A 24663-nucleotide genomic window follows, 5' to 3' on the forward strand; every position below is an offset into this window, starting at 1 on the left:
TATGTTCCTACATCGCTATTACCTTGTGGTCAGTACATTATTCGTCTTATATTTATTTATTTATTTGTTTTTCACTGGAATGCAACTTACGTGAGTCACGAAAATTGAGTGAAGTCTTCAAGTTTTTTTTATCATTCAAAAAAACAATTAAAAGAAATTTTATTAAAAAAAAAAATCCAGAACTTTGAGAATTTTTATCGTTTCAAGCAGGAGGGATTTATCTGGGGTAGATTTTAATTCTTTTGGCGAATTATCCGAGGAATGTCGAATATTCCATTTTAGGCTTGAATTTAGTACTTTTGGCTTCAAATTAGTACTATTCAGGTTTTTTTAATCCTTAATCTCAGGCTTTTTATGACCGAGTAATTTTTTTTCGGCTTGAATTTAATACTTTTCAGGCTTCTTGTCCCTAATCTGAGCCTCTTTAAGGCAAGAGAATGTTTATCAGCCGATAATTTTTTTTATTTTCAACGAATCATCTGAATATTTTCATTTGGAGCGTTACCCCTCAAATATTAGATAGAAACTATTGAAATTCCTCACACTTTTTGATGACGATGACGATGATGATGAAAAAAATAAACAGTCAACAAATGAGGTCAAATATTCCTTAATTAGCTCACCTTGGAATTTTAGCGATGAATGTGGTGAAATGTGTGGCAGCAGCAGCATCCACTCAATCTCTAAACTAAAATAGATTCAATACGTTGATGTGAGAAAGTTTTCTTACGAAAAATCCACGATCTTGACCACTTTTCCCGCCGAGACTTGTCTTCCAGCGAATTGAAACATGATCTACCACCATTTGAGATGCCTTGGAGGGGCCCCCATGAGCTTGCACACTCCAGGAGGACGCGTGGATAAAACCACACAAGGTCACGGGAAATCATCACTCTCTGGTATAAAAGCAATAAAGTGCGAGAAGTGAATCGGTGGGATCTTCATCATTTCTCTTCTTCTTTGATACTTCTTCGCATCATTTTACCACCATTTGAGATGCCTTGGAGGGGCCCCCATGAGCTTGCACACTCCAGGAGGACGCGTGGATAAAACCACACAAGGTCACGGGAAATCATCACTCTCTGGTATAAAAGCAATAAAGTGCGAGAAGTGAATCGGTGGGATCTTCATCATTTCTCTTCTTCTTTGATACTTCTTCGCATCATTTTCGTGAATTTTAATTAGAATTTGATACAATTTTAAGAGGAATTTTTGCTTCTCTCACTCACTATTTCTTTGTTTTTAAGCTTTAAAAAAAATACAATTAAGACGTTTTATAGAAAAGTATTTTTTGTGATGAGCGATAAGAGAAAAAGTCAAAGGTAAGTAAATGAAATAAAATCAAGGAAAGACTGGACATAAAAAATAAGAGAATTGGATTAATCTCACAAGGAGATTTTTCCCAAATGTCTAATAGGAGATACGTTACTGGATGACAGTTTATTAATTTTTTAGATTTTTTAACTTAAAATTAAAGAATAGCCTCGATTCTGTAGAAAATTCTTTTGTGATGATTTGGAATTGAAGCGTATAAGAGAGTTGACATATAGAGAGCGGAAATCACTACTCAGTCCGGTTTAAAGTTTTAAGTCAGTTTTTTAGATCTGACTTAAAATTTTTAAAAGAAAATAAAAAAAAGATAAAATAAAGTAAAATAAAAGAAAAGAAAATAAATCTAAATAAAATAGTTCTTTAATCAGAAAATCTTTCATATTCTCCAGGGCAACTCAGGAAAATCTGAGCCAGACTTAAAAAGTTTTTAATCCAGACTTTAAAAAAAAAACTGACCTAAAACCTTAAGACCGACTTAAAAACCGACCTAAAATTTCAAGCCCGACTGAGTAATAAATTCCGCCCAGAGTGTAACACGAAGGGTGAAATAAAGAGTTTGTGACTGATCAGTAGATATAAATCTGTGTATTAATTATCCCCATACCATAGGAGTACCATACCTTTCTTTTCTAATCCCCTTTTTTAAGATATTAATCTATCAAAGAAACTTAATTTATAATGAGTGTCCCGATTATTTTCTTAAATGAATTCATGTCTATAATAAAACGAATAAACTCCTTTTTAGAAAAATCAAACACGAACTTCCTTCTAAAATGAGCTTGAGAAAACCCGCGCGATGAAAGCTAAAGCGTTGGAAATTGCCACGACTGCCAAGCCTCCGTAAAAAAATATCATCAATTTTTTATCCTATAGGTACCTTCAATATAAATCATTCAAAGGGTTCAACATACCAACCAACCAAAAAATGAAAAAGTATAAAGGAAAAACGAGGGAAAATTAAGAATTTGAAGCGCACACACTTTGCATACGAAATACAATAAATTTTATCGATTTATCGTCTTTAATTTGCATATCTGTGTTGCTTTTACAAATTTCATGTTAATTTTACATGCATATCTCAATTTTTTTTGCATTAATTTTTCAGATGAGAACCTCTCATTTTCTTCCTTCTAAATGTTTTTTTTTGTTTTCTTGTGTTTTTCACTGCAAATTATTTCCTCGAAATATTTTCCAATTTTTTTGTTTGTTAATTTGTTGTTCAATAACTATTCTCATTTCATTTCTTTTTTTTTTAGTTCTGTACTTGTGTGGGTATGTGTTTGAGGTTTGTTTTCTTTTAATAGCATTACTTGGGGGGACTAGCAATTGGGAGGAAAAAAATTGTTAAATATTTATGGATTTTACACAACATCATGTAAAAAATTACGAAATTGTTTTCTCACCACTTTTTTTTATATCTCAAAAACACTAGCTTATTTGTTATTACACTCATTTTCTTATTATTGTTTTTTTTTTCTTTAATAAAAATTGTTTATATTTTATTTGTTTGCCAGTATCAAAGTCATTTTATGTTCAACTATTTCTTTTTTTCTTTTCTTCTTTTATTTTTTAATTACTATTGTTTTTTTTTCTCAATCTGTGATATTATTTTTTCTTTTGAGAACATGAAAAATTCATCCTTAATGTTTTCATTTAATGCTACTACATTATTACAAAATCATGGAATATTTCAAAAATATTCAGAAGACATTCTTTTTAATTGAAAAAAAATGGTTTAGTCTAAATATTTTTGAAATATATATTTATCTGTATATTGTTGCGCATATTTTCATTGCATTCTTATGTTTCATTACTAGAAAAATTATGAAATATGTCGTTTTTTTATTTATTTATTCCCTTTTCTTAATTTTTCTCTTTTTTTCTTTATTTCTTTTGATATTCAGCCAAGGAAATAAAAATGACGTGATTTCAATATTCACGAGAAGCGGAAGAAAATTATATATAATTATGTTTTTTTTTCTTTTACTTTTGCAACGATGAAGATTTTTTCAAAAAGAGGGGGCAGGGTGTAGAAAAATGTAAGAAATACTGCTTAAAAATTGCTATTTTCACTTCTTTTTTTTTCATCTCTCGTCTTTAAAACATGTTTTTCATCACAAATCCTTTTTTTTTTTCTTCCTAAAAATCCCGCATCTACAATTTATTTCCTTTCCTATCTCATCAATTTATTTAGAGAAAAAAAATCACATCAATTTCTTTTTTTTTTCTTTTCTTCTTATGGAGAAATCTCCGTGAGTTTTGGAAGAGAGTTTTCTTGACGAGATATTTATCCTTTTTTTTTTCAATTTCAAATATATTATACATTATTCAATTATAAATGGTTTATATATTCTAATCTGCTCTGAGAAGATGCCAAAGAAAAAATGAAAAGCACTCAGTTTTTACTTTTTTTTTCTCAATATTTTTCATACTTTTTTTTTTAGTCACAACACAGAAATTACAATATTTTCATCATTAGAAAAAAATCTCATCTCTTTATTACTTGTTTTTCCTTTTTTTACTTCTCATCCCTTCTTCGCTCCTTTTTTATTATTTTTTTTTTACTTTTCTTTTAAATATCTGATAAAAATACTACACTACTAGAGTAATAGAAAAAAAAAACTGAACTTTCTCTTTAATTGTTTTCTTTAAAAAAAAATTACCCTTTAAAAATCCTCTGATTTTAAAAATCAAAAGAAATTACGAAAGCAAATCTTTATTAATTTTTGACTGAAATAAAATCAAAGGATTTTTCATTCTATTTTTTTTCTTCATTTTATCTCACAATGTTTAATGAATTATCGCAAAAAAAAACTTCATTTCAGAAATACTTTCTTATTATGGTGACGAATAATTAATTCTTAAACATTTTATGCGCGTTTTTCATTTAGTTTATGATTTTTTTTTAATATAAGAATGATAAGTATTGTTTTCTTTTTTTTTTAATCCCACATTTCTCTCTTTCATTAAAAATTTCTACATTTCTTTAAAAAGAAAAAAAAAAGAAAATAAAACGACCTAAAAATTGATTTTATGAGAATAGAAAAAAAAATCAAAAAAAATTGTAAGAGAAATCAAATATACAAAAGATACTATGCAAGTACATAATTAATAATAAAAAGTATAGAGATATTTAACATAAGCGACTTTTTTTCTTTTAAAACAAAAAGATTTTCTTCATTAAAAAAATGCATAAAAGCCAGTTCTCATCAGTAAAACTAATTGGAAGAAAATTACTTGATTTTTTTTTATTTATACTTTTTTTTTAGATAAATCCGACAGAAAACGAAGCTAATTACAATATTTTAATCATTTTTTCTGAATATCATATTTTTTCTTGTTCTGTCATAGCGCGGTTATAGATTAGAGAAAAAAAAGCTCCATAAAAATCTACACATAAAAATGGATAAAAGCTCGGAAAAATTTATTTTTAAATTGAAAAATTTTCTCTATATAAAGAAGAGCTTTTAATGCGTTTGAAAATTCACTGAATCTCTCCAAAAAAATTTTGGTACTAAATTAACATAGATTTTTTTTTATTACATTATGTTTGAAATGTATTACAATCTCTTTTCTAAATCCTAGTTTCATTTTCACCCTCTTCTTCTTCATTATTTTCTCATCATTTCCTTCTTTCCATTCATTTGATGTTGTTGACAGCATAAATTGGGAAAGAATCGTTCAAAAGGAAATTTTTTTTATATTTTTCTAAATCGCAAAAATTCTCATCAAAAGGAAAAAAAATAAACTTTTTACTCACCTTATTGTAGCCACGAAAAAAAATTAATAAAATTGAATTTACGACAAAAAAATTCTCTTTAAAAAAACGTGCAGTTTAATCGCGAAGTACAGAATTTATCATTTTTTTTTCTTCAATTATATATTTATAATTATTATTTTTTTAATATTTTTTTAGCTGAATTTTTTTTGTATGCTTTCCTTTCTCTTTTGTATAATTTTTTTTCTTCACGTTCTTTCCTTTTCTTTTTCTCCCATTTTTTTCATTAATAATTATTAATTCTTATACAAATTAATGCCGAAGAGAAATGTGATTACATGATCGTTCGAGCACACATAAACCTGAAAGAGAATAATTAGTCGAGAAAACTCTTTTTTTTTATATAAATCACAAACAAAATCAAAATGTTTTTTTGTGGAAAATTTCATTTAGAAGAAAAATCGAAACATATAATTATCAGAAGGGAAAAGGCTGCACATGTGAAAATATTGTTGAACATTGAAAAGAACTCGATATATTCACCAAAATCTCCTCCACCCACCAGATTACGTAAAGAGACTTTTCTTTTCTTTTATTTTTTTAGTAGAAGCGCATTAAAGAGAGAATAGTTTTTTCCTCTGTTCACGAAAAGTCAATGACTATGAAATGCCCAATATTTATGATTGTTTTTTCAACTTTTATTTAATTCTTGTGATTTCTATTCGACTAAGGAAAAAGAATACCTTAAAGACGGATTTAAATAATAAATATAAATGGAAAATTAAAAAAAATATAAACTGCAAAGATAAAAATTAAATATAGCATGGATGGAACAGTATAAAGCGAAAGAACGGTAAGTAAAACTTACAGGCTGTGATTCTTTCTTTGTCAGTGAAATGTGAAGATGGCTGAAAATTGAGGATGGGCAAATTTTGAGGAAGGTTTTCTCGCGCACCGAATCACAGCCAACGCTTAGAAATTTTGTGAAAAGCCTTAATCGTGGGCGTTGGCTGTGATTCGGTACGCGAGAAAGCCTTCCTCAAAATTTGCCCATCCTCAATTTTCAGCCATCTTCACATTTCACTGACAAAGAAAGAATCACAGCCTGTAAGTTTTACTTACCGTTCTTTCGCTTTATACTGTTCCATCCATGCTATATTTAATTTTTATCTTTGCAGTTTATATATATTTATCTTTGCATTTTTATATGTATATATAATGTATATATCTATGCATTTATATATAGTTACTTTACTTTTATATGTGTATATATAAAACCCCCCGCTTTGCGGGGCGTTGGACTTGTGCAACTCAAGATATGACATGTAAACTTTAAAACGCGATATCTCCGGAACGGCTACATAGATTTTCTTCATTTTTGGCATAGTGAAAGATATTATAGCCAACTATAACATATCAAAATATGAAGCAAATCTATAAAGCGGTGCTCGAGATATTCATCGAAAACTCATCGAAAATTTTGTTTTCGATTTTAGCGCCACTTGCGGTCATTTTTTGAACTTGCGATGTTTCGAGCAGTTGTAGGGCTCGTTAATATCTTTCATTTGAGCCCGAGTTGATCAAAATCGGTCAAGCCGTTCTCGAGTTATGGCCAATTTTCGATGAAAATTTGTGACGGCCATATTGGCTAAACGGCTTGGCCGATTTTCGAAAATGACATATCGTTGGAAAGGTCTTGATGGCCCCTACAACATATAAAAATTACAGACCTCTAGCTATAATAGGGCCTGAGATATAGGCAAAACAAAATTTGAGGTCTATTCAAAATGGCGGACCATGGGGTGGGGGGGTGGATTTGACCTCATAATCGGATGTCTTCCACCCGATATATGAACTTTGCCGTTGACCGCAAGTCTCTATCTATTACCGTTCTCACGCAATGTAGCGTTATATTCCGGCCGGACGGACGGCCGGACGGACCAATTTTTGGCGCCACCGTTTTTTGGAATGTAGGGACCCTAATTCGTGCTTATCCCAAGTTTGAGCCCGATCTGACGACTTTGCATTTTAGAGTGTACACAGAAGCTGTGCTTCTTTGAAGAAAGAATCACAGCTAATTCTTTGAAGAAAGAATCACAGCTAATAAAGATTAATCTAAAATAGGAAAAAATATGTAAGAACTTAATTACGGAAAATGGAGAAAAAAAAATTTAACTTTAATTATGCCGTCGTGACTACTGGAGAAAATTCCCTACAAACTCTGAATAAAGTTTTTAAAATCAGGTTTAAGGTTTCTTGGCTTTTATTAAGCCAAGTTGGATCATTTTTAATGCAGGCTTGATTTTTGAAGTTAAGCCTGCTTTTTTAGGAAATAGCTCAAAGCTTTTCAAAACAAGGATAAAGTTCTTTTTAACTAGGCTAACTTTTCTAAAGTCAAATCTTTCAGGTTTTCAAATTAAGACAGTCTGAATCTAAGGCTAAAAGAATTTTTAATAAAATTAAAATTAATTAATTTTGACATGGTAATTCGGAAAAATCATCTAAAATCGCATTCAGTTTCAATTCAGTCACACCTAACCTTAAGACCTTAAATACTTGACCAGAAAAAACTTAAGCTTGACCTAAAATGCTCAAGTTTACTTAAAACCGTAATTTTAAATTTTGAAAGGCACAAAGCCAGATTTAATAAGGAACTCCACCTTACAAAAATATGAAATTAATTTTAGTAGGAAATTATAACTTGTTTAGGTATTTTCTTTACTTATTTAGCATAAAAGTTATCGAAATTCTTCACAAAGCATGAGTTCAAGTTGCGGCAGAATTTCTCCTTTTTTTGTCCTTAATTTGTCTTAAGTCTGTCTTTTTTGTACGCTTAGGAGTTCCTTTTAAATTCCTTCTTTATGTTTAATAAATATAGACAACAAAACTGAACTTAGAATTGAAAAGCCTATAGATCTTTCACGAACAAGGAAGAATCCCCCTTAAATTTTACCCTTTTAACACCTCATTGCATGATAAACTAAAACAAAAATTAATTTTTGAAATTATCTCTGTTGAATTAGACACATTTCCTTGCAATCTAAAACACGATCAAAGCTCATTCAAAATTAATTATCTAACATTGGACATTACATGTCTCCCGCACATTGCATGCAATAAACTTCTTTTCTTCCAAACTACACGCTCGCGCATCTTGATATTCTTTATATTTTCTTTTTTTTTTCTTTTCACTTTACAACACACAAACTGCACGCTTCTTTGACTCTTTTGGTTGTAAGAAGAGCAAAGAAAAAAATGAGGCAAGTAAAAGAAAAATATACAACAACAAATGGTTATATGGATAAATACAAAATTACATGTACATTGCATAAAAAAAATGGTTTTAATTTTTTTTGTCCCAAAGAAAGTGAATTATAAAATTTAATTAACAATTGAATTGAGTATTTTATGTGTGTTGTGTGTTTACACTTTGAAGTCTCTTTTTTTTCTTCTTCTTTCATTTCTTTCTAATTCACTTACTTTGCCAGACTTATTTCCGTTTTATCGCTATGTAGTTTTTTTTCTTATAGTGCACTCGGGCATACTCTAGTAGTCTAACTAAAAGTTTCTTCTTATTAAAGTGCATTGAATGCATTTGAGAAAAGATAAAAAAATTAAAATTCCAACAAGAATAGAAGCTCCAACTTGTCTGTCTCTTCATTACATTTTAAAGCTCAATCAAGATAATCCTTTTTTAAATGAATTTTCCCTTCAAAAAAGGATTAAATTGAGGATTAAATCAAGGATAAAATCATTGAGAAAAAAAAAACTTCAAAAACTCTAAAACTGAAAGTAAGTAAATTAAACTTCCTTCTTTGAATGGGTAATAAATTAATTCTCCTCATCTTGCAAACAGCGTTAATTGTGATGCTGAAATGTAAAGTAATATTAAATGCACAAGAAAACTAATAATTTTATGCTGAATAGCGCAGAAAATATGTAAACACTAACACTGAATTTATAATCAGTTAGTCGTACAAAAGACTTCTTGCATATTACTGAAAGTAAATTACGTACATAATATACCTACACCAATATTTATACCTACATAATCTAAAGAAAAGCAAAACTTTTATTCTTTTCTTCCGCAGATTTTTATACCGTCTTTAATGCCTCTCAATGAGGTGAAATTTTGCAAGAAGGAAAAAAAGTTTTTTTTTAATATTTTTTTACATAACAATATTATTGTTCAATTGTTTAAATGAAAGCTTTTCTTCATGGGACAAGTAAAGGCTTTTAGGAATAACAAAATAGTCTCTGAGATTAGTTTTCAGTCAGAGACATTTTGTTGTGAAATAAATTCCTTATCAAACATTTTTCCCCATCACTGAACCTCTATTAAGTTTCCTTCCAAGCTAAGTTCTGTCGCCATTCTCATTTATTTTCACGACAAAATAAAATCCCAATAAATAGTCAAGTTGAAATAAATATATACATTTTTTAATATAAATATTTAATAACAATAAAATATCAAATAATAAGTACCTACTAAAGAATTAATCATCGACAGTTTATCATTTTTTCAGATTTGTTTTAGGTAGATTTAAATACAAAATGACATTTAAAAGCTTTCCAATTTGTCATACATTTTGCACTTTATGGCCTTTTTATATAAATATTTGTTGTTCTTTCAATATGTTGAGGTCATGAAAAATTGAGCAATTAATCATAATACACAGCAGTATGATTAGTCATTGATTTCCCGTCAAGTTTTGCATTCTTTGCACTTTCTTTGCACTTCTCTGCACACCACAGTTGGTTATTAATTTATTTGATTATTTCTTCAAATAACTTTACCGCAGCTGAAAGCTTTTATACTGCCCTTTTAAGGCCATAGGTAGCATAGGTAAGTCATGAACTTTTTACTTGATAGACATCTTTTGTATAAAGACAACAAATAAAATAATTAGGTAAGGATTTTTTGACGTGATCTGATGCCATTAATTTTTAAATGTTCTTCAGAAAGATTTAAGTTTTCTTAAGAATGTCTTAAATTTTTATAAGATTTCATAAGATTTAAAAAAAAAACTTGAGAAAAAATTTAGGATTATTAAAGTTTTCTTAAGAGAAACTTAAGATTTCTTCAGTCAGGCCTGATACACATTTTCCAATGATTTTTCTGATTGCTTTTGGGCATCGAAATTCGTAAAACCCTTAAAAAAATTGCAATTTACTCTTATTTACTTGAGAAAACTTAAAAATCTTAAATTTTTCCTTAGAATTCTTAATTTTTTTAAAGGAATTTTAAGAAAAGTTATGAAAACTGAAAGCCTTTTTTCAAAAGAAAACTTAAGTTCTTCTTAAGGAATCCTAATGTCTGTCTGAATAGTGAATTTCACTGAAAATCAATTTTTCATGTGAGATTTCGTGTGGAGCTTCAGAAAGGTGTCTTCTCATTATTTTTGCTTAATCCTTTTGAACAAAATGAAATAAAATGTTAAATGATTTAAATTTACTACGAGTCCGCTTAACAGGTTAATCGGTTAACATCCTGTCTCTAGATTATTCTAAACAGCAAATGAACCTGGTTCGATTCCCGACTGGGTCAATATTTTTTTTTTAATCTTAAAAGAACGAAAAGTTAACCCAATCCCTTCTATTTTTTTTTATTATTCTACTAGGATGAAAAAAAAAATGATTTTCCTAGTCATGAGCATAGAATTCTAAGACGAGTAGTTTTCTTTTACTTTGATTGTTTTGTTAGAAAAGTTTAACGTTTGATTTCTCATAAAATTTTCCACAAAAACACCAAAAAAAATTTAAAGGAAAAAAAAAGAAGAAAATTATCTTACCTCTAGTACCCGCATGTAAGCAAATAATCACCAAGTTTCTCTACTATCGAAGCAGCCTGCTGCGGTTGAACTGGATCTTCGTAGATTGATACTATCACCGCTGTTAACAAGACAACAACAACAAAAAACGTTAAGATCTCAATTTATTCTATTGGAAGAAGAAAATAAAATAATTTACCTTGATGGGTCTTCATACAGTGTACACCAACTTTGCCTAATTTGGCACGTATGACTCGGTCGGTACCCGACAAATAAATATATCGTTGACCAGCTAAGGTGACACCACCACTTGTGAGGAGGTCCTGCTTTTCAAAACCTTTCACTAGTTTTGATATTTCGTCTTTTGTCACCTAAAAAGTCATATGAAATTTTATTATTTTTATTATATTTTTGCGTTTTAAACTATTTTTTCTCTTTTTGTGACATTTTCACCGTGAAACTCTTCAATGTCTTTGACACACATTGCACTTAGGTGGTGAGGAGATGTCATAAAATCAAGTACAACATTCAGTGTATAGATGATGTGTCTCTGGCAAGTGCCACAGTGTTATCGGATTTAATACCTACAAATTAATTTTATCTTTTAATCAATTAAATAATTTTTTCTTATTTATCGACTTTCAATAATTTTTTTCTTTTTTTTTTTTGTCTGAAAGGTATTTTTTTTAATGATTTGTAGGTACTATACATAAAAGTATATAATATAATGTAAAACGTGTTTTACAGATTAAATAATAATTAGATGAATTAGCTTTTTATGCAGGAACGAATCGCTGTACCAGAAGCTTTATATTTAATTCACACAATAATAATAGGGGAAACTGGGGTTAAGAAGGTCTTTCACAAATCTTAGGAAAATTCATTTTTCATTGCGTGAAAGTGTTCTGAAAGATTTTATAAGAGAATCAGACAGAAAATGAGTGATTCGATCGAGAGATTGACAAACAATTATCCCTATTGAGGCTCTAACGTTGTAGTACAACCTGATAGCCCCCTGCTATTTTTTTTTCAAAGAAATTCGCAAATATTACATCACAGGTTAGGAAAAATGTTGTAATAATAATTTTCTTTGAAGCAATACCTAATTTATTTTCTAATTTTTTTCTGACGTATTGATGTATTGCAAGAGGCTTCCGGTGTTCATCAGAGGAAAATTCCCGCTCACCCAAGGAAAAGCAGCAATTTATGCCAAAGCTTTCGAGCCTAATAGTGGCTCTTCATCAGTGGCTGAAAGGACATATTTATTCAGAACATTGAAACATAAGTTTTTTACATAGTGAGCGGGAATTTTCCTCTGACGAACACCGGAAGCCTCTTGCAATACAATACCTAATTTATACAATTTTCCAAGAGAAAGAAGCTTATAATTTTCAGAGACTTAAACATTTTTCAAACGACTAAAACGGATTTTTTTTTTTAAATTACAAGAGAGGAAAAACGAGAGGAATTTACATGTTAAACCACCATTTTCATGTAACTAATTTAATGCAAATATGCGAAAACGCGACAAAATGGCAAATAATTCATTTAAAAACTTTTTTTTACATGACATTGTATGGCCCATATCATTTATCAAAACTTCCCTTCGTCCTTTGAGGATTCATCATTGTGTTGTAACATTCACAGAAGATTAGTGTGGTGGAATAAATGTTATATTTTAGGGGAGACATTTTTACACAGAGAGAGAGAGTCAAGCACCAAAAAATCATTTCAAATAGTAAGAGTGGAGAGAAAAAAAAAAGAAACATTATAGCCTAAAGAACTCCTCTGAGATTATATTTTTTTTATTTCCTCCCCTCTATACCTACTTTATAAGTAAGTATTATAACATAAAAATAATAACTTACTTTTGTGTTACAATATACCTAAAAATAGACATTTTGCTCTACTGTGAATGTGGGTCTCCTCCACATGGCAAACTCTCTTCACTTTTTTCTTTCCTCTCTCTCTCATCGCAACTTTATAATATTCTCTCTTTCCATATACTATATACCTACTCATCGTGATATTGGCCTCACAGCATTTTTGCAAAAAGTGCGATGCTGTTGATTTGTGGAAAACGCGTCTTTTATGACTATATATAATACTGAGAGAAACCCGTTTGCCACTGTGTCTCATATATATTTTCTTCTTTCAATTCAAGTCAATGTATTTTACATAAAATTAACAACTACAACTACTACGCAGAATAATAATGTTGTTACTATATTGTTAAAAATTATATTTTTAAATAAAAGAAAAAAAAGAGGCTCTTCCCAACATAACAACACTCTCTCATTAATTTATAACATAGTAACAACACACAAAGCAATCATAATGCCATTGAAATTGTTATTCTTTCTCCGACACAAGTCATGATAGAGAGAAAGAAAGGCTTATGCGGTAGAAATTTTTGAAGAAGAAACATTTGACATGTGCAATTTTCTATGCTCTTTTTAGCACCTGTCTTACTTGTCATTGAATCCTCCTTCTTAATCCATCAACTTTTGCAGATGTTAGTTAATAGGAATTTTATTTTCTTTAGTATATAATACCTACTAACAATATAACTGAAGACGTTCATATTTTTCATAAAGTCATGCTTCTCTCTACACAAGCAAAGAGATACATATCGCAACTAATTTGCCTTGAAGATGATTTTTTTGTGCAATTAAATAAAATTCTATTCTGTCAATTTTTTTTCTTCCGCCAAATATTCTTCTTTAAATTGTATATATACATTTGAAACATTTGCAGCCTTCATATCTTTTTAAGAAATTCAGCAAAGCAAAAAAAATCCCCTTCTGTATAAGATTGTTGCTCATAAGTCTAGTCAAGACCGGAAACTTTGATAAGATTAACCATGAACTAGTTGTTCGTTTTTCTCTTTCCTTAAAGAAGAAACGAAAAGAAAGATTTTCTTAAATCACAATCGCAACAAAAGAGTGCGAGGAAGCTTCATTCTTTTAAACTACAAAACTGAAAGGAAATTAAAATATTTATATTTATTATTTTAACATCACAGAAAGAGCCGACGAATTTTGGGAAATTTTCTACAAAATTTATTCAAGAGATAAATAAACAACCAAAGAAAAAAAATATATAAGAGAAATTGAGGCTTATGCTTTGTAGAAAGGAGTTTATTCATTGATATAATGAAAAATTCTTTATTCTTGGAACAATTGGAAAATAATTAATCTTATAGATAATTAAAAGAAAATTAAAATTATTAGAGAAAATCTTAATTTTCAACTAAGATCAGCTGAAAATCCCCTCATAAATGTAACTAAAAATGCAAAGAATGACGTCACTCGTTTGTTTCTTCGAATATTTCGAAATGTTTTGAAACATTTAAAGGTACAAGAAAACAAAATAATGACGTAAATCTTTCCATTTTTGGGTAAATAACTATCGTTTTTCTTTTTTTTTTTTCAGATGATTTCAGTGAAAAATTAAGAGTTTCTCTGACGATTTCCTATTTTTTTCTAATCCTTTACAACATTAAACCCATAAATGTGAAATATTTCTAATATGTCATTGAATAAACTCCTCTTCTATGAAATCCACATTAGTTAAGACACATAAGAAAAACATAGAAAATATAATGATTGCATCATAACTTGAATTCGAAGTTTCTTTTTTACTTAAAATTATTCCTTGATCCAATTAAGAAATAATTGTACACGGATTCTTCTAAGGTTGTAATAAATTCTTTAAGTTTAGAATTAAATTTAACAACGACAATAACGAAATTTTAGAGACATGTGTCTCGACTAAAACGGTCAAATCATCTAACTGAATTTTTAATCTTCACAGAATACATTTCAGAATGCTAAAAACAAGCCCTTACTACAAGAAAATTGGAAGAAACTAAAAGACGTTCAACATGGAATCCCACCCACTACTCAAAAAAAAAACTTTTTGCTATAAAAGAAGAATCACCAAAGGGGCAAAGACTTTAGATATACATACTTAACGTGAAATAAATGGTGCGTTCCCTCAAAGTAAAATAGTATCAAGATCAAAAATGTTTTGTGTATATTATTTCCTTGATCATGAGATATTGCAGTGAAGCGGACATTTGGTGGCGACACATGTTTTCAATTTCATAGCCACCGTTTGAAGGAATTATACATTTACAAACTTACACAACTTTATTTCCCTGTGAGGTGCGAATTAAAATGCCAAGACAACGCGTATAGCCCCATCAATACAATTGAATTGTTTTTTTTTTTTTATTGCTCACTATCTCTGTGCTTTGTAGGTAGGTAGGTACATTATATATGTATAAAATTTGAACCATTGAAAAGTGATGACGTGAATATATGCGAATATAAGGAGAGGCGAATATGCCAGCACACCACACCGGCAAAAGAGAAGAAGAGTTTTTTGAGAGAGAATTTATTTCACGCGTGCACCATGTGGCGCCTTTAAAAGACTATAGCATGTACATTGCCACATGGTGTGGTGGCAAAAGAGGCAACAGCAACAAAATGTTAAGAAGAAATCACACGAGCGCCAATGTGTGCGACTTTATTTGGATGCATATCCGTTTATGGTATTAAATACATCAACCTTGAAAATAAGAAAGAAAAAAAAAACTCCACAATCCTATACATAAGAGCATTTAAATGTGCATTTAGTTTATATTTATTTAAATATGAAATATCGTATCATGGAGCATTTTTTCCCTTTCAAAATTCATAATAATATAAAATGTTGTTTTGTACTTTTTGCATCACATTAACTTGTTACAAAATTAAATCTTTTATCTCCCACCCTCCCCTTTAACAAGAAAAAGAAAAAACAACAACACAATTAAATACATAAACTATACACGATTTTTGTATCACTGAGTGTCAAGTGCATGTGCTTTTTAAAAATAAAATAAAAGGTAAAGAGAAACAAGTACGAGGATACAGCACACAATGTGATATGTTTAGCAATTCTTATGCCGAGAGAGTCATTCAGTGAGAAGTTTTTTTTTAACTTCTTTTTGAAAACCAAGGTGACAAATACACAGAAAACACGTCCAATGGATTACATTTAAAAGAAAAAGAAAAGAAAAACAACAAAAAGGTTGCTAAATTAGCCTTTTTGCATCATATGTAGGAGAAATGGGAGCAAATTCCACATCAAAACTTAAAATACATAAACAATCTTCATCTTGACATATCATTAATCCTATGATAAAATCCAATTTTCTTTTAAAAAAAAAGGTTTTCATTGAATTTTTAACACATTCTCCAATAAATCATGATGGTTAAGAAATGACGAGAAACTTGAGCAACACTGACTTTGAGTCATTGAAAGAAATGTTTAAACAATTTGAAAATTAAATTTTTATTAGTTTTTTTCTTTTTTTCTTTCTTCATTTTTTAATTCTTTGCTGCATTGCCATAGGAGCTAATTTTTTACTAAGGTTCTTCAGATTTTCAAGATGAATTTTAAAATAAAATCATTCATTTCACTTCAATTTTCGGTTTGATTTTAATTTTTAAGTGCATTCTTATTGTGAATAGGATATAAATAGTGAAATGTGTTAAAGAGATAATAAAAAGGAAGCAGACTAATAAAAAAATTCAAAATCCTTCTCATCGGATTTGAACCCAATGCATTTGGGTTAATTGGACGTGCTTTAACCGATTATACTATTAAGACAGCTAATTTGTTTTTAGGGCATTTATCATGATTTTTTTTAAATTTAACTTGTATGAACAATGTTAAAATAATTTAAATTTTTTTTAAATTAGAGAAAAAAACAAGAAAAAAATTTAATTATTCAGTTAATTAAAGAAAAAATCGATTGTTTGGTAATTGGTTAATAAATCGGACCCGTCTTTCCATTTCTTTTTTATAACTAGGCTTTGGTAAACCTAAGTTACTTTCTTACAGTTTATAGGTTTGAAGCATTTGAAGATCATTTTGAACCATTTATCATTGAAATAAAATTCAGAAACTCAAACAATTTTAAAACGCATTTCAAAATTGAAGAAAAAATGTAAACAAAGACAATAAATGTATATATATGAAAATCATAAATCCGGGTTAGATTAACAATTCTCCTTATTACTCGATATTGATCATCAAATTACAATAGATTTAGAATAGAGAAGCAATCAAGTTAAAATTCTTTCACATAATCACCTCTGTGGTACGTGAGCATTTCTTAAAGTCATTTTGTGGTTTATTTCAATTTTAAGAAAAGTAGAGAAAAAAAACGTTTTTGTATATAAATAAAAATGTGTGAAAATGTATTTTTGTAGAAAAGTGCCTCAAGATTACCCTCGCGGTATCTTTAACTTTTGCCACAATTTCTCTGCCTATCTCCTCCTCTCTTGTCTCGCCATTCTATATCTCCTTCTCGTTTTCACGCATTTTAGCATTAAAATCACATCATAGGCTATAAATACACATAGAGAACAAAGTATAAAATATATTTTATGAAAAGTTACAGCCAACCACACAGTGACATATGTATGTATGTAATGTACTACATTGAGAGAGAGAAAAGTTGCATCATTTACCAAGATAATGGTACTTCTCCTCCTTTCCAACGTACACATACATCTTCTTTGCAGACAAAAATAAAATTTAAAAAGCAAAAAATGAACCAATAAATATTGATGCTTAAATGGATAAACAACATTTCACATTTATATTGGAAAGTTCTTATAAATGTGATGATATTATAAAAAAAATTAAATAAATAAATAAAATAAAACACAGATTAACTTTCAAGTTCACCATTTCAAAAAAAAAATCAATCGTATCACATAAGATATAGAGGAGAAATAACCTTGTTTATATTTCTCATTTCTCATGGAAAGTTTTATAATTTGCTACCTCTTTTTTCTCTCTCCCCCTTTCGTCATTTTCTAAAAACGGTGTCACAACATTTTCTTTTTTCTTTCCTCTTTACATATACTTTTCAATCGCCGCCACAAGCTTTAAAAGAAAATGAAGATGGTTTACATTTAATGAGTTTCTTCTTTCATAATGCTTACATGGTGCCCATGGTCAAAAAACATAAGTAATTTTTCACATGCAATTACTTTTTTTCCCTCTTCTACACCCAAAAATAAACCACATAAAGTTTATTACATAAGCTGCATTAGTTCACATATAAATACATAGCAAAGTAAATAAAATATCAACCAAAAAAAATTACTTATCACAAAATTCGATAAACACACAAAATGCTCAAGAGACGCATGATAACACGTTGGCTAAGTCTCATTGATCCACCAAAAGAGTGATATGCAATAATCAAATTGGGAGGGGTCGGGTTTTTTTTTCTCTACTTTATACCACCCAACCTCAATTGAACACACAGAAGACTCCGTCACAAAGACCCATTTCGCATTTTTATATTATTTCTTTCAATTTTTCTTCTACTCCTGGAGTACCTATACCTTTTGAGCATTGGAAGTATATTTCGTTGATTATTTAGAGAGCAATTAAATTATGCTTTTTTCTGATATTGTCTTTTGTGAATTTTTAAAGAATTTCCTTCATGAATTTATTATTCTGTTTGCATATTGTTTGAATTTTTTTTTGGATTCCTTTGGTATTCAAATAATGTATTTATGTTTTATGATTCAATTTATGCATTAATTTTGTCTTTTTCTGTACGAAAATAATTCTTTTTATTGATTTAAATCCTTTAGAATGAAACTAATGTTTTAGTTCGACTATTGTCTCAATAAGGAATATTTTGGTACAATAGGTAGAGTTATTATTTCACAACGATGACTTTATGGGTTCAATTCTCATCCCATCCTCTCTTTAAATTTTCCTTTTTACCAATCATTACCAATACACCCGTAATGGATTTCTTCAAAATTCAATAAAAAATTAACTTTCAAGTAATTGGAAAGCTTCCATCAGCCAGAAAAGAACATTCAATCCCAAAGAAATGAACATATTTTCTGTCAGATCAACATTCTTTTATCTCACCCAACCAATCTATTTGAGAGAAAAATATTTTAAATTTTCGCGAAAGTAGATCAAAAAGTCAATAAGTCAAAAAGCAGGATAGTACTCAAAAATAAAATGTTCTTCATAAAAAAAAAGTTATGATCCTTGGCTCATCGACAAATGTCACACACAAAGTACTCATGTCATTGCATTTTCATTCAAGCAAACTCATTCGTCTATTGAAAATTTTATAGTTTATGGGTGTTGAACCTTCGTGCATGTGTGTCCTCAAAAAAAGAAAAAAATTCGTCTGTGCAAATAGAATTCACTAGTAAACCCTAGCCCCCAATCACGTGTGAGCAAACTCCATTTTAAGCTATAAAAGAGGGGCGTATATTAGTCAAGGGGGATGAATAATACGGTACACCGAAAAATTTTTAAAATAAAAAATCCCGTTATCTGACCCTTCAGCAGGTAGAAAATGGGAAAAAATCAGTTTTTCTGTGGGGGCGCTATAAAGGGGGGTTGGGGCGGAATCCCATATAGCGCTTGCAACTCGTATTGACCCCCTCTACCCCCATACCAAATTTCATCAAGATCGGCCCAGCCGTTTAGGAGGAGTTCATGTGCCACAGACAGACAAACAAACTTTTCAGCTTTATATATTAAGATTATATTTTTGTGTTTATTTTTATGCCACAGATCTTAATTGAAGCTTCAATAAATTTGTGAAATTTATTATTTCAAATTTCATGACCTCTATATTCTTTTTTTTATATTATTTAATTATGTATTTACTTTCACGTCAATTTCATGCTTTTCATGTTACCTACATCATGATGTGGATGACATCGACATTATAAGAAATTAAAAAATTTTTCATTCAACATCTCCCGTCGACCGTTAATCAATATAATATTTGCTTTTTTTTTTGAGATGATAGAGAAATTAAAATAACGAAAAAAGGTCAAATTGTGGAGATTTTAAACAAAAAAAAAACAAGCTTAATTTCTCTTCAAATGCCATTTATGAAAAATTTTTAAATCCATGGCAAAGTGAAAAGATTTTAGTCGGAAGTTCAGTCTCTTTTTCCATTTTTTTTTCTTCTTCTCACATCTCTAACACCCATGTCAATGGAAAATTGTGTTTAAAAAAGAATAACAACGCTAAACACAATACAATGTGTTTAATTTAGTATTCCCTCTGGTTGTATTTTTTGTTGTTTCAATTTTTTTTTGTGGTACAAAAGAAGAGCCACAAAATGATTAAAATAATTTAATTTTCATCACACATATACATCAAATTTATAATTAGACAATTTGCAATTTAAATTTGTGAGAAAATGCTAATCACATTAAGATGCTCATCGCAGAAATACTTCTTCTTCTTATACGCATTCTATGTCACATAGAAGGAAGTTATGTATGTACTATGGAAGAGGAAGTTCTCTTATTTCCCTCTTGAGACAACCACACCTTATTACTGAGCAAGTGAGAGAGAGAGAGAGAGATGATTTGACAAAAATAAATGTGCAAAGCTTGCACACATAGAGAGATGACAATAAGGAAATTGCGGAAATTGCAATTGATTTTCTGTTATATGAAGAAAAAATCAATAATTTCCATAAAATATCGAATGTCTCGTTTTTTCCTCATGAATCCATCTTCAATTGCTCGCCACGCATTTCTTATATTTCTTCTCTGTCACACACAATGCACGCTCATTGCACACAAATCAGACACGTGCCCACTCTTTTCTCCATTTACCACCTTTTCCCTCCTCCTCCTCTTTCCCTGTGCAACAACAACAACACAAAACGGCGCTATGCTGCACCATGTTGTCGTTCTTCTATGCTTCTGAGTAAACACCACCGCACCACATAAAGTAAATCGTTAAAAAAAGGATAAAAATAAAAAAAAAAAGAACTTGAAAACTTTCGTCTTTTTTTTTAGCAGCAGAAGCATGACTCATGCACATTGCACACGGTCTCTCAGACGCAAAAAATGCATGAATGAATTGACAAATTAAATAGGACATTGTACTCTTTAATGTGCAAATTAATTCACATTTCTACTCTACTTTGAAATTCTACTATATGTCCTATATTTAAATTTTACACTCATCGTGTGAGATTTTGGGGGGGAAATTCATTTTGGGAATGTCCCGCATAAAATAAGCTTGTGATGAATCAACATTTCTCCTCCTCACAGAAAGAAATCTGTTGCCAAGGTCCCCCCCCTTTACATGTTGTGTGTGAATACATATTTTCTCGACATCTCATTCATGCACACACATGCACTATTTATTAATCATTTCAAGTTGTGATAAAAGCTTAAATACCTATAACACAAAAGTTTATAATAATTTTTAACCCTTCGTTAAACCACAAAAAAAATTTAAAAAAAAATCACAAAAAGGAGCGTCATTGAACATCAAAATAAAATAATATTACAAAACGATTGTACTGAATGGAAAAAAAAAGAGATTCTTGTCCCAGTTCATATTCTATATACTACTAAACACAATTTTAAATAAAAATAGACTATGTCAAGCATCATAAATTCCAAGTAATTTGCAACACAACCATAAATTACGTGTAAATATATATATCCACAGAATAGGCTTTATGGGAATATTGTGCGTCTAGTATTTTGTATACAATGTTGCCATTTCAACACAGGGTGGTTCTCAAAAGATTAATAAATCATCTCTCTGTGAATTATCCTCTTGCTTTCATTATTCTCTTTAAAACAATTAACCCTTTGATGGCTAAGGGATGGTCCAAAAATTATTGAAAAACCGGAGGTATTATGATCGATTTTCAAGTTAGGAAAAAATGCTTCTGCAGCAAATGCGCCAAAGAAAAATAATATAACCTCAAAATCATTTATTGGTAGAATTTTGAGAGAAATTTGATAAGTTTCCTTTTAGTATATTTGCATTAAATCGTCTCTTTGAATTGTTTTTTAAAAAAATTCTCAATTTCTAACTCCAAATTAAAAAAAAAGTCTGTCTCAATAACAATTAAGAATTTTCGATGAAGCTTTAAGAACAGAAGATTACTTTTTTTTTCTTAGATTTTCTAAAGAAAGTTGTCAAAAAAAATTAAGACACAGCAAAAGAAACGAGGAAACACAGAAAAGATTATCATATCCCCATAATGCTAAAGATTAATTTAAAAAACTCTTCAACTAGAAATAAAAAGCTTTTTGTTTAAAAAATAAATTTAGAATTATTCCTCAGATTCTGATTTCCAGTTTAAAGTTCAAGCTCAGAATAGATTTAAAAAAAATATCCTGTGAAAAAATTCCCTTTTCATAGTTTCAGAACTTTATGAAAAGTTCTTCATGAATTTTGATCTTGAAGCACATCTTATCAAACCACCGATATGCTCGGATGCAAGAAATTTGAGACGATGTGAAGTTGTTTCCGCAAAAAAAAAAACATTATTTTAACCAATCTAAATTTGATGAAGCATATGCTTCATTGATTTTTTTTTCAATCTTAAAAATCATTAAAGAAAATGCATTTTTTTTTAATAGGATTTTTTATTGACAAAAAAGACACAATTTATCGTTACAAACAACAAATTCAAATTCCAATAAGGACATTCTAATAGGAATCTTTATTCTAATTACTAAAAATTTAATATTAAAAGTCTTTACAAACACCCTGTTTAATTTGCTTTAAAGGGGTCATCCCAAACGTGACCCAATCTAGTAGCCAAACTTTTTTTTATCGAGATGGGAAGCCCCGGGAGGAATTTTCCATTTGCCCCGCGCCACATCACACACCTGCCTGCTGGCAAAGAGAAGAAGGGTTAAATGCCAATTCATCTTGAATGATGACGTGTCGCACAGGAAGCACGTCGATTTACTTTTTCGCAAGTGAGTGAATGCACTGATAAGACGCACAAATCCATCTCATCGGTGGTGGTGGAGAGAAGTCACCATCTCGCGGCTCCTCTTGTACAACAGCAGCTTGTGGTTAAGTATGGTGTAAATACAGCGATGGCTAAATGGTTGTAATTTCATGCTAACTGAACCAAATAAGAACAGTTATTGGCATAAGTAAGTTGCAAATTTTCCTCCAATCCACCGCGCTTTTATCCCCAAGATATTGATGACTTATCCCCGCAGCGTCTTCAGCGGGGCCCCCTTTTCTGGTTGCTGTGAATCATTTCGCCTGGTGCGCGAGGGGTTAACGCGGGGGGAGTGTAGCCGTCCCGTGGTTGAGATTATTTGGCCCTTTGACGCAGAGATGAGGAAGATGCTTTCTTGCAAATACATTGGAGCAACATTTGGCTCCTTTTTTGGGAGTTTTCTTCACATCAGAGCAGCACAATGCGGTGTCGCGCAAAGTGAAGAAACGTGGTGGATGTGATTTGCACAAAATTCTCTTTTTTGACGGCAGCCATCTTGACATTCGCCGGCGATGACTGTGAACGCAAAAATCCCAGAATTTATCACTCACACCACCAACTGACGCACTTTCCTGCCACAAAATCACCTCTGTTGCCAAATGAGCGAATCACCGGGGTGATTGATGCACCGCTCAGGGTGCTCCCGTGGGGAGGAATAGCCCAAAAGTTCCCCAGACGTTGCCACAAAGGTGTCCCACAGCTCCTCCTCCTCATTTTGGTGGATTTTTGGGAGTTTTCTCGCACATCCAAGTAGGCGATGTGGGTACATTCAGCTTCATGGGGGGCAGGAGCACAACAATGGGTGGTTTTGGGGTGCGTCTGTGTCGCGTGGAGCACATTAGAAAGCCGGTAAAGTGCGCCAAGTCGAAGAGGTCACACCCTTGAACTTGCGGCGAGACACCATGCCTCCCGGACGGGCATTTTTCTCCACAATTTTTCACGTCTTCTTCACACTTTTTCACAACAAATTCACTTAAAATTTCACTTTTGCACCCTTTTGGGGCCTTTCTGTGGCACCTCTAGTGCCCCATACAGGTGAGAAAGGCCTCAAAAAGCCATAAATGGACACGAAGCGTGAGAAAATTGTGATTGAGAAGACAAAAGGCGGGTCAGAAATCTTTTTAGCCTACTCCGCAACCACAAAGGATGTTCCGGAAGAGTTTCATTGTGAAAAAAAGGGGAAACATAAATAAATAAAATTGAATATTTACCTCAAATTCATCAGATTTGGCCCAAACGCCACCGTCGTGTCCAGCAATGGCTGCTTTCTGCACGCATCCGGAAGCCATGAGCTGATTGTCAACGTAATCCTGCCAGCTCATTGTGATTTTCTCGGGGGTTGTAAGATTTGCCCACAAATGAAATAAAGGAGAAGTTTACCCCAAAATGACCGTACGGGTTTCACAAGAAGTGTGGAAAATGAGAGCACAAAAGCGCAACTTTGGGGGGTCTCGGTGTGGAGATTTTTTGCCTCTTTCTTCTTAAACCTTCCTCAAATGCCGGGAATTCTCACTCACGGACAAGCTTTCGCGTTTTCTTGAGTGCTGAGCGAAATGCAGAGAGTACGAGGGCAATGTGAATGGGAATTAACAACGAAATCCAAATGTCGTTGTGCGCAACACCCAAAAAATTTCACCACTGCAAGTTGAATGAATCAGCGCGGCGGTGCCTCCTTTTTTTCCGGAACCTTCTTTCTTTCCCTTTTTTTCTCTCTTCCGATCCTCGCGGTGTTTTCAAAATCTTCCTCCGCGCGCTCCCGAATCCTCTGTAATTTCGTCCTGAACGCTGGGGCGCTACGCTAAATGGCACTGTTCACAGAAATTGCAACTTTTCTCGGTGAGAGAAGGAAATTTAACGTCGACAGAAGTGCGAATGGCGACTACGTTCCAGCGGAACACGAATAAGCAAAGGGGTGCGGCAATGGTGGAATCGTACTCTGATTCCGTTGATTCCGTGTGCGCGAATCACAAAATTTGGAGTACTACGCCGAAATCATTTGG

The 24663-nt window shown here is 31.1% G+C and overlaps 1 protein-coding gene across 1 annotated transcript; it reads right to left on the reverse strand.

Annotated features, from left to right (window-relative positions):
• Positions 1-2334: 2334 nt before the first annotated feature.
• Positions 2335-24599, reverse strand: LOC129791426 (profilin). Its single transcript, XM_055829599.1, has 4 exons — positions 23875-24599; positions 11021-11192; positions 10843-10942; positions 2335-5412 (listed from the first exon to the last, which is right to left on the reverse strand). Exons 1-3 carry the CDS (start codon positions 23983-23985, stop codon positions 10845-10847), a joined length of 381 nt encoding a protein of 126 aa, XP_055685574.1. The 5' UTR covers positions 23986-24599; the 3' UTR covers positions 2335-5412; positions 10843-10844.
• Between the last annotated feature and the right edge of the window lie 64 nt (positions 24600-24663).

The sequence above is a fragment of the Lutzomyia longipalpis genome, chromosome 2 (assembly GCF_024334085.1).
Source record: "Lutzomyia longipalpis isolate SR_M1_2022 chromosome 2, ASM2433408v1".
NCBI classification, from domain to species: Eukaryota; Metazoa; Arthropoda; class Insecta; order Diptera; family Psychodidae; genus Lutzomyia; species Lutzomyia longipalpis.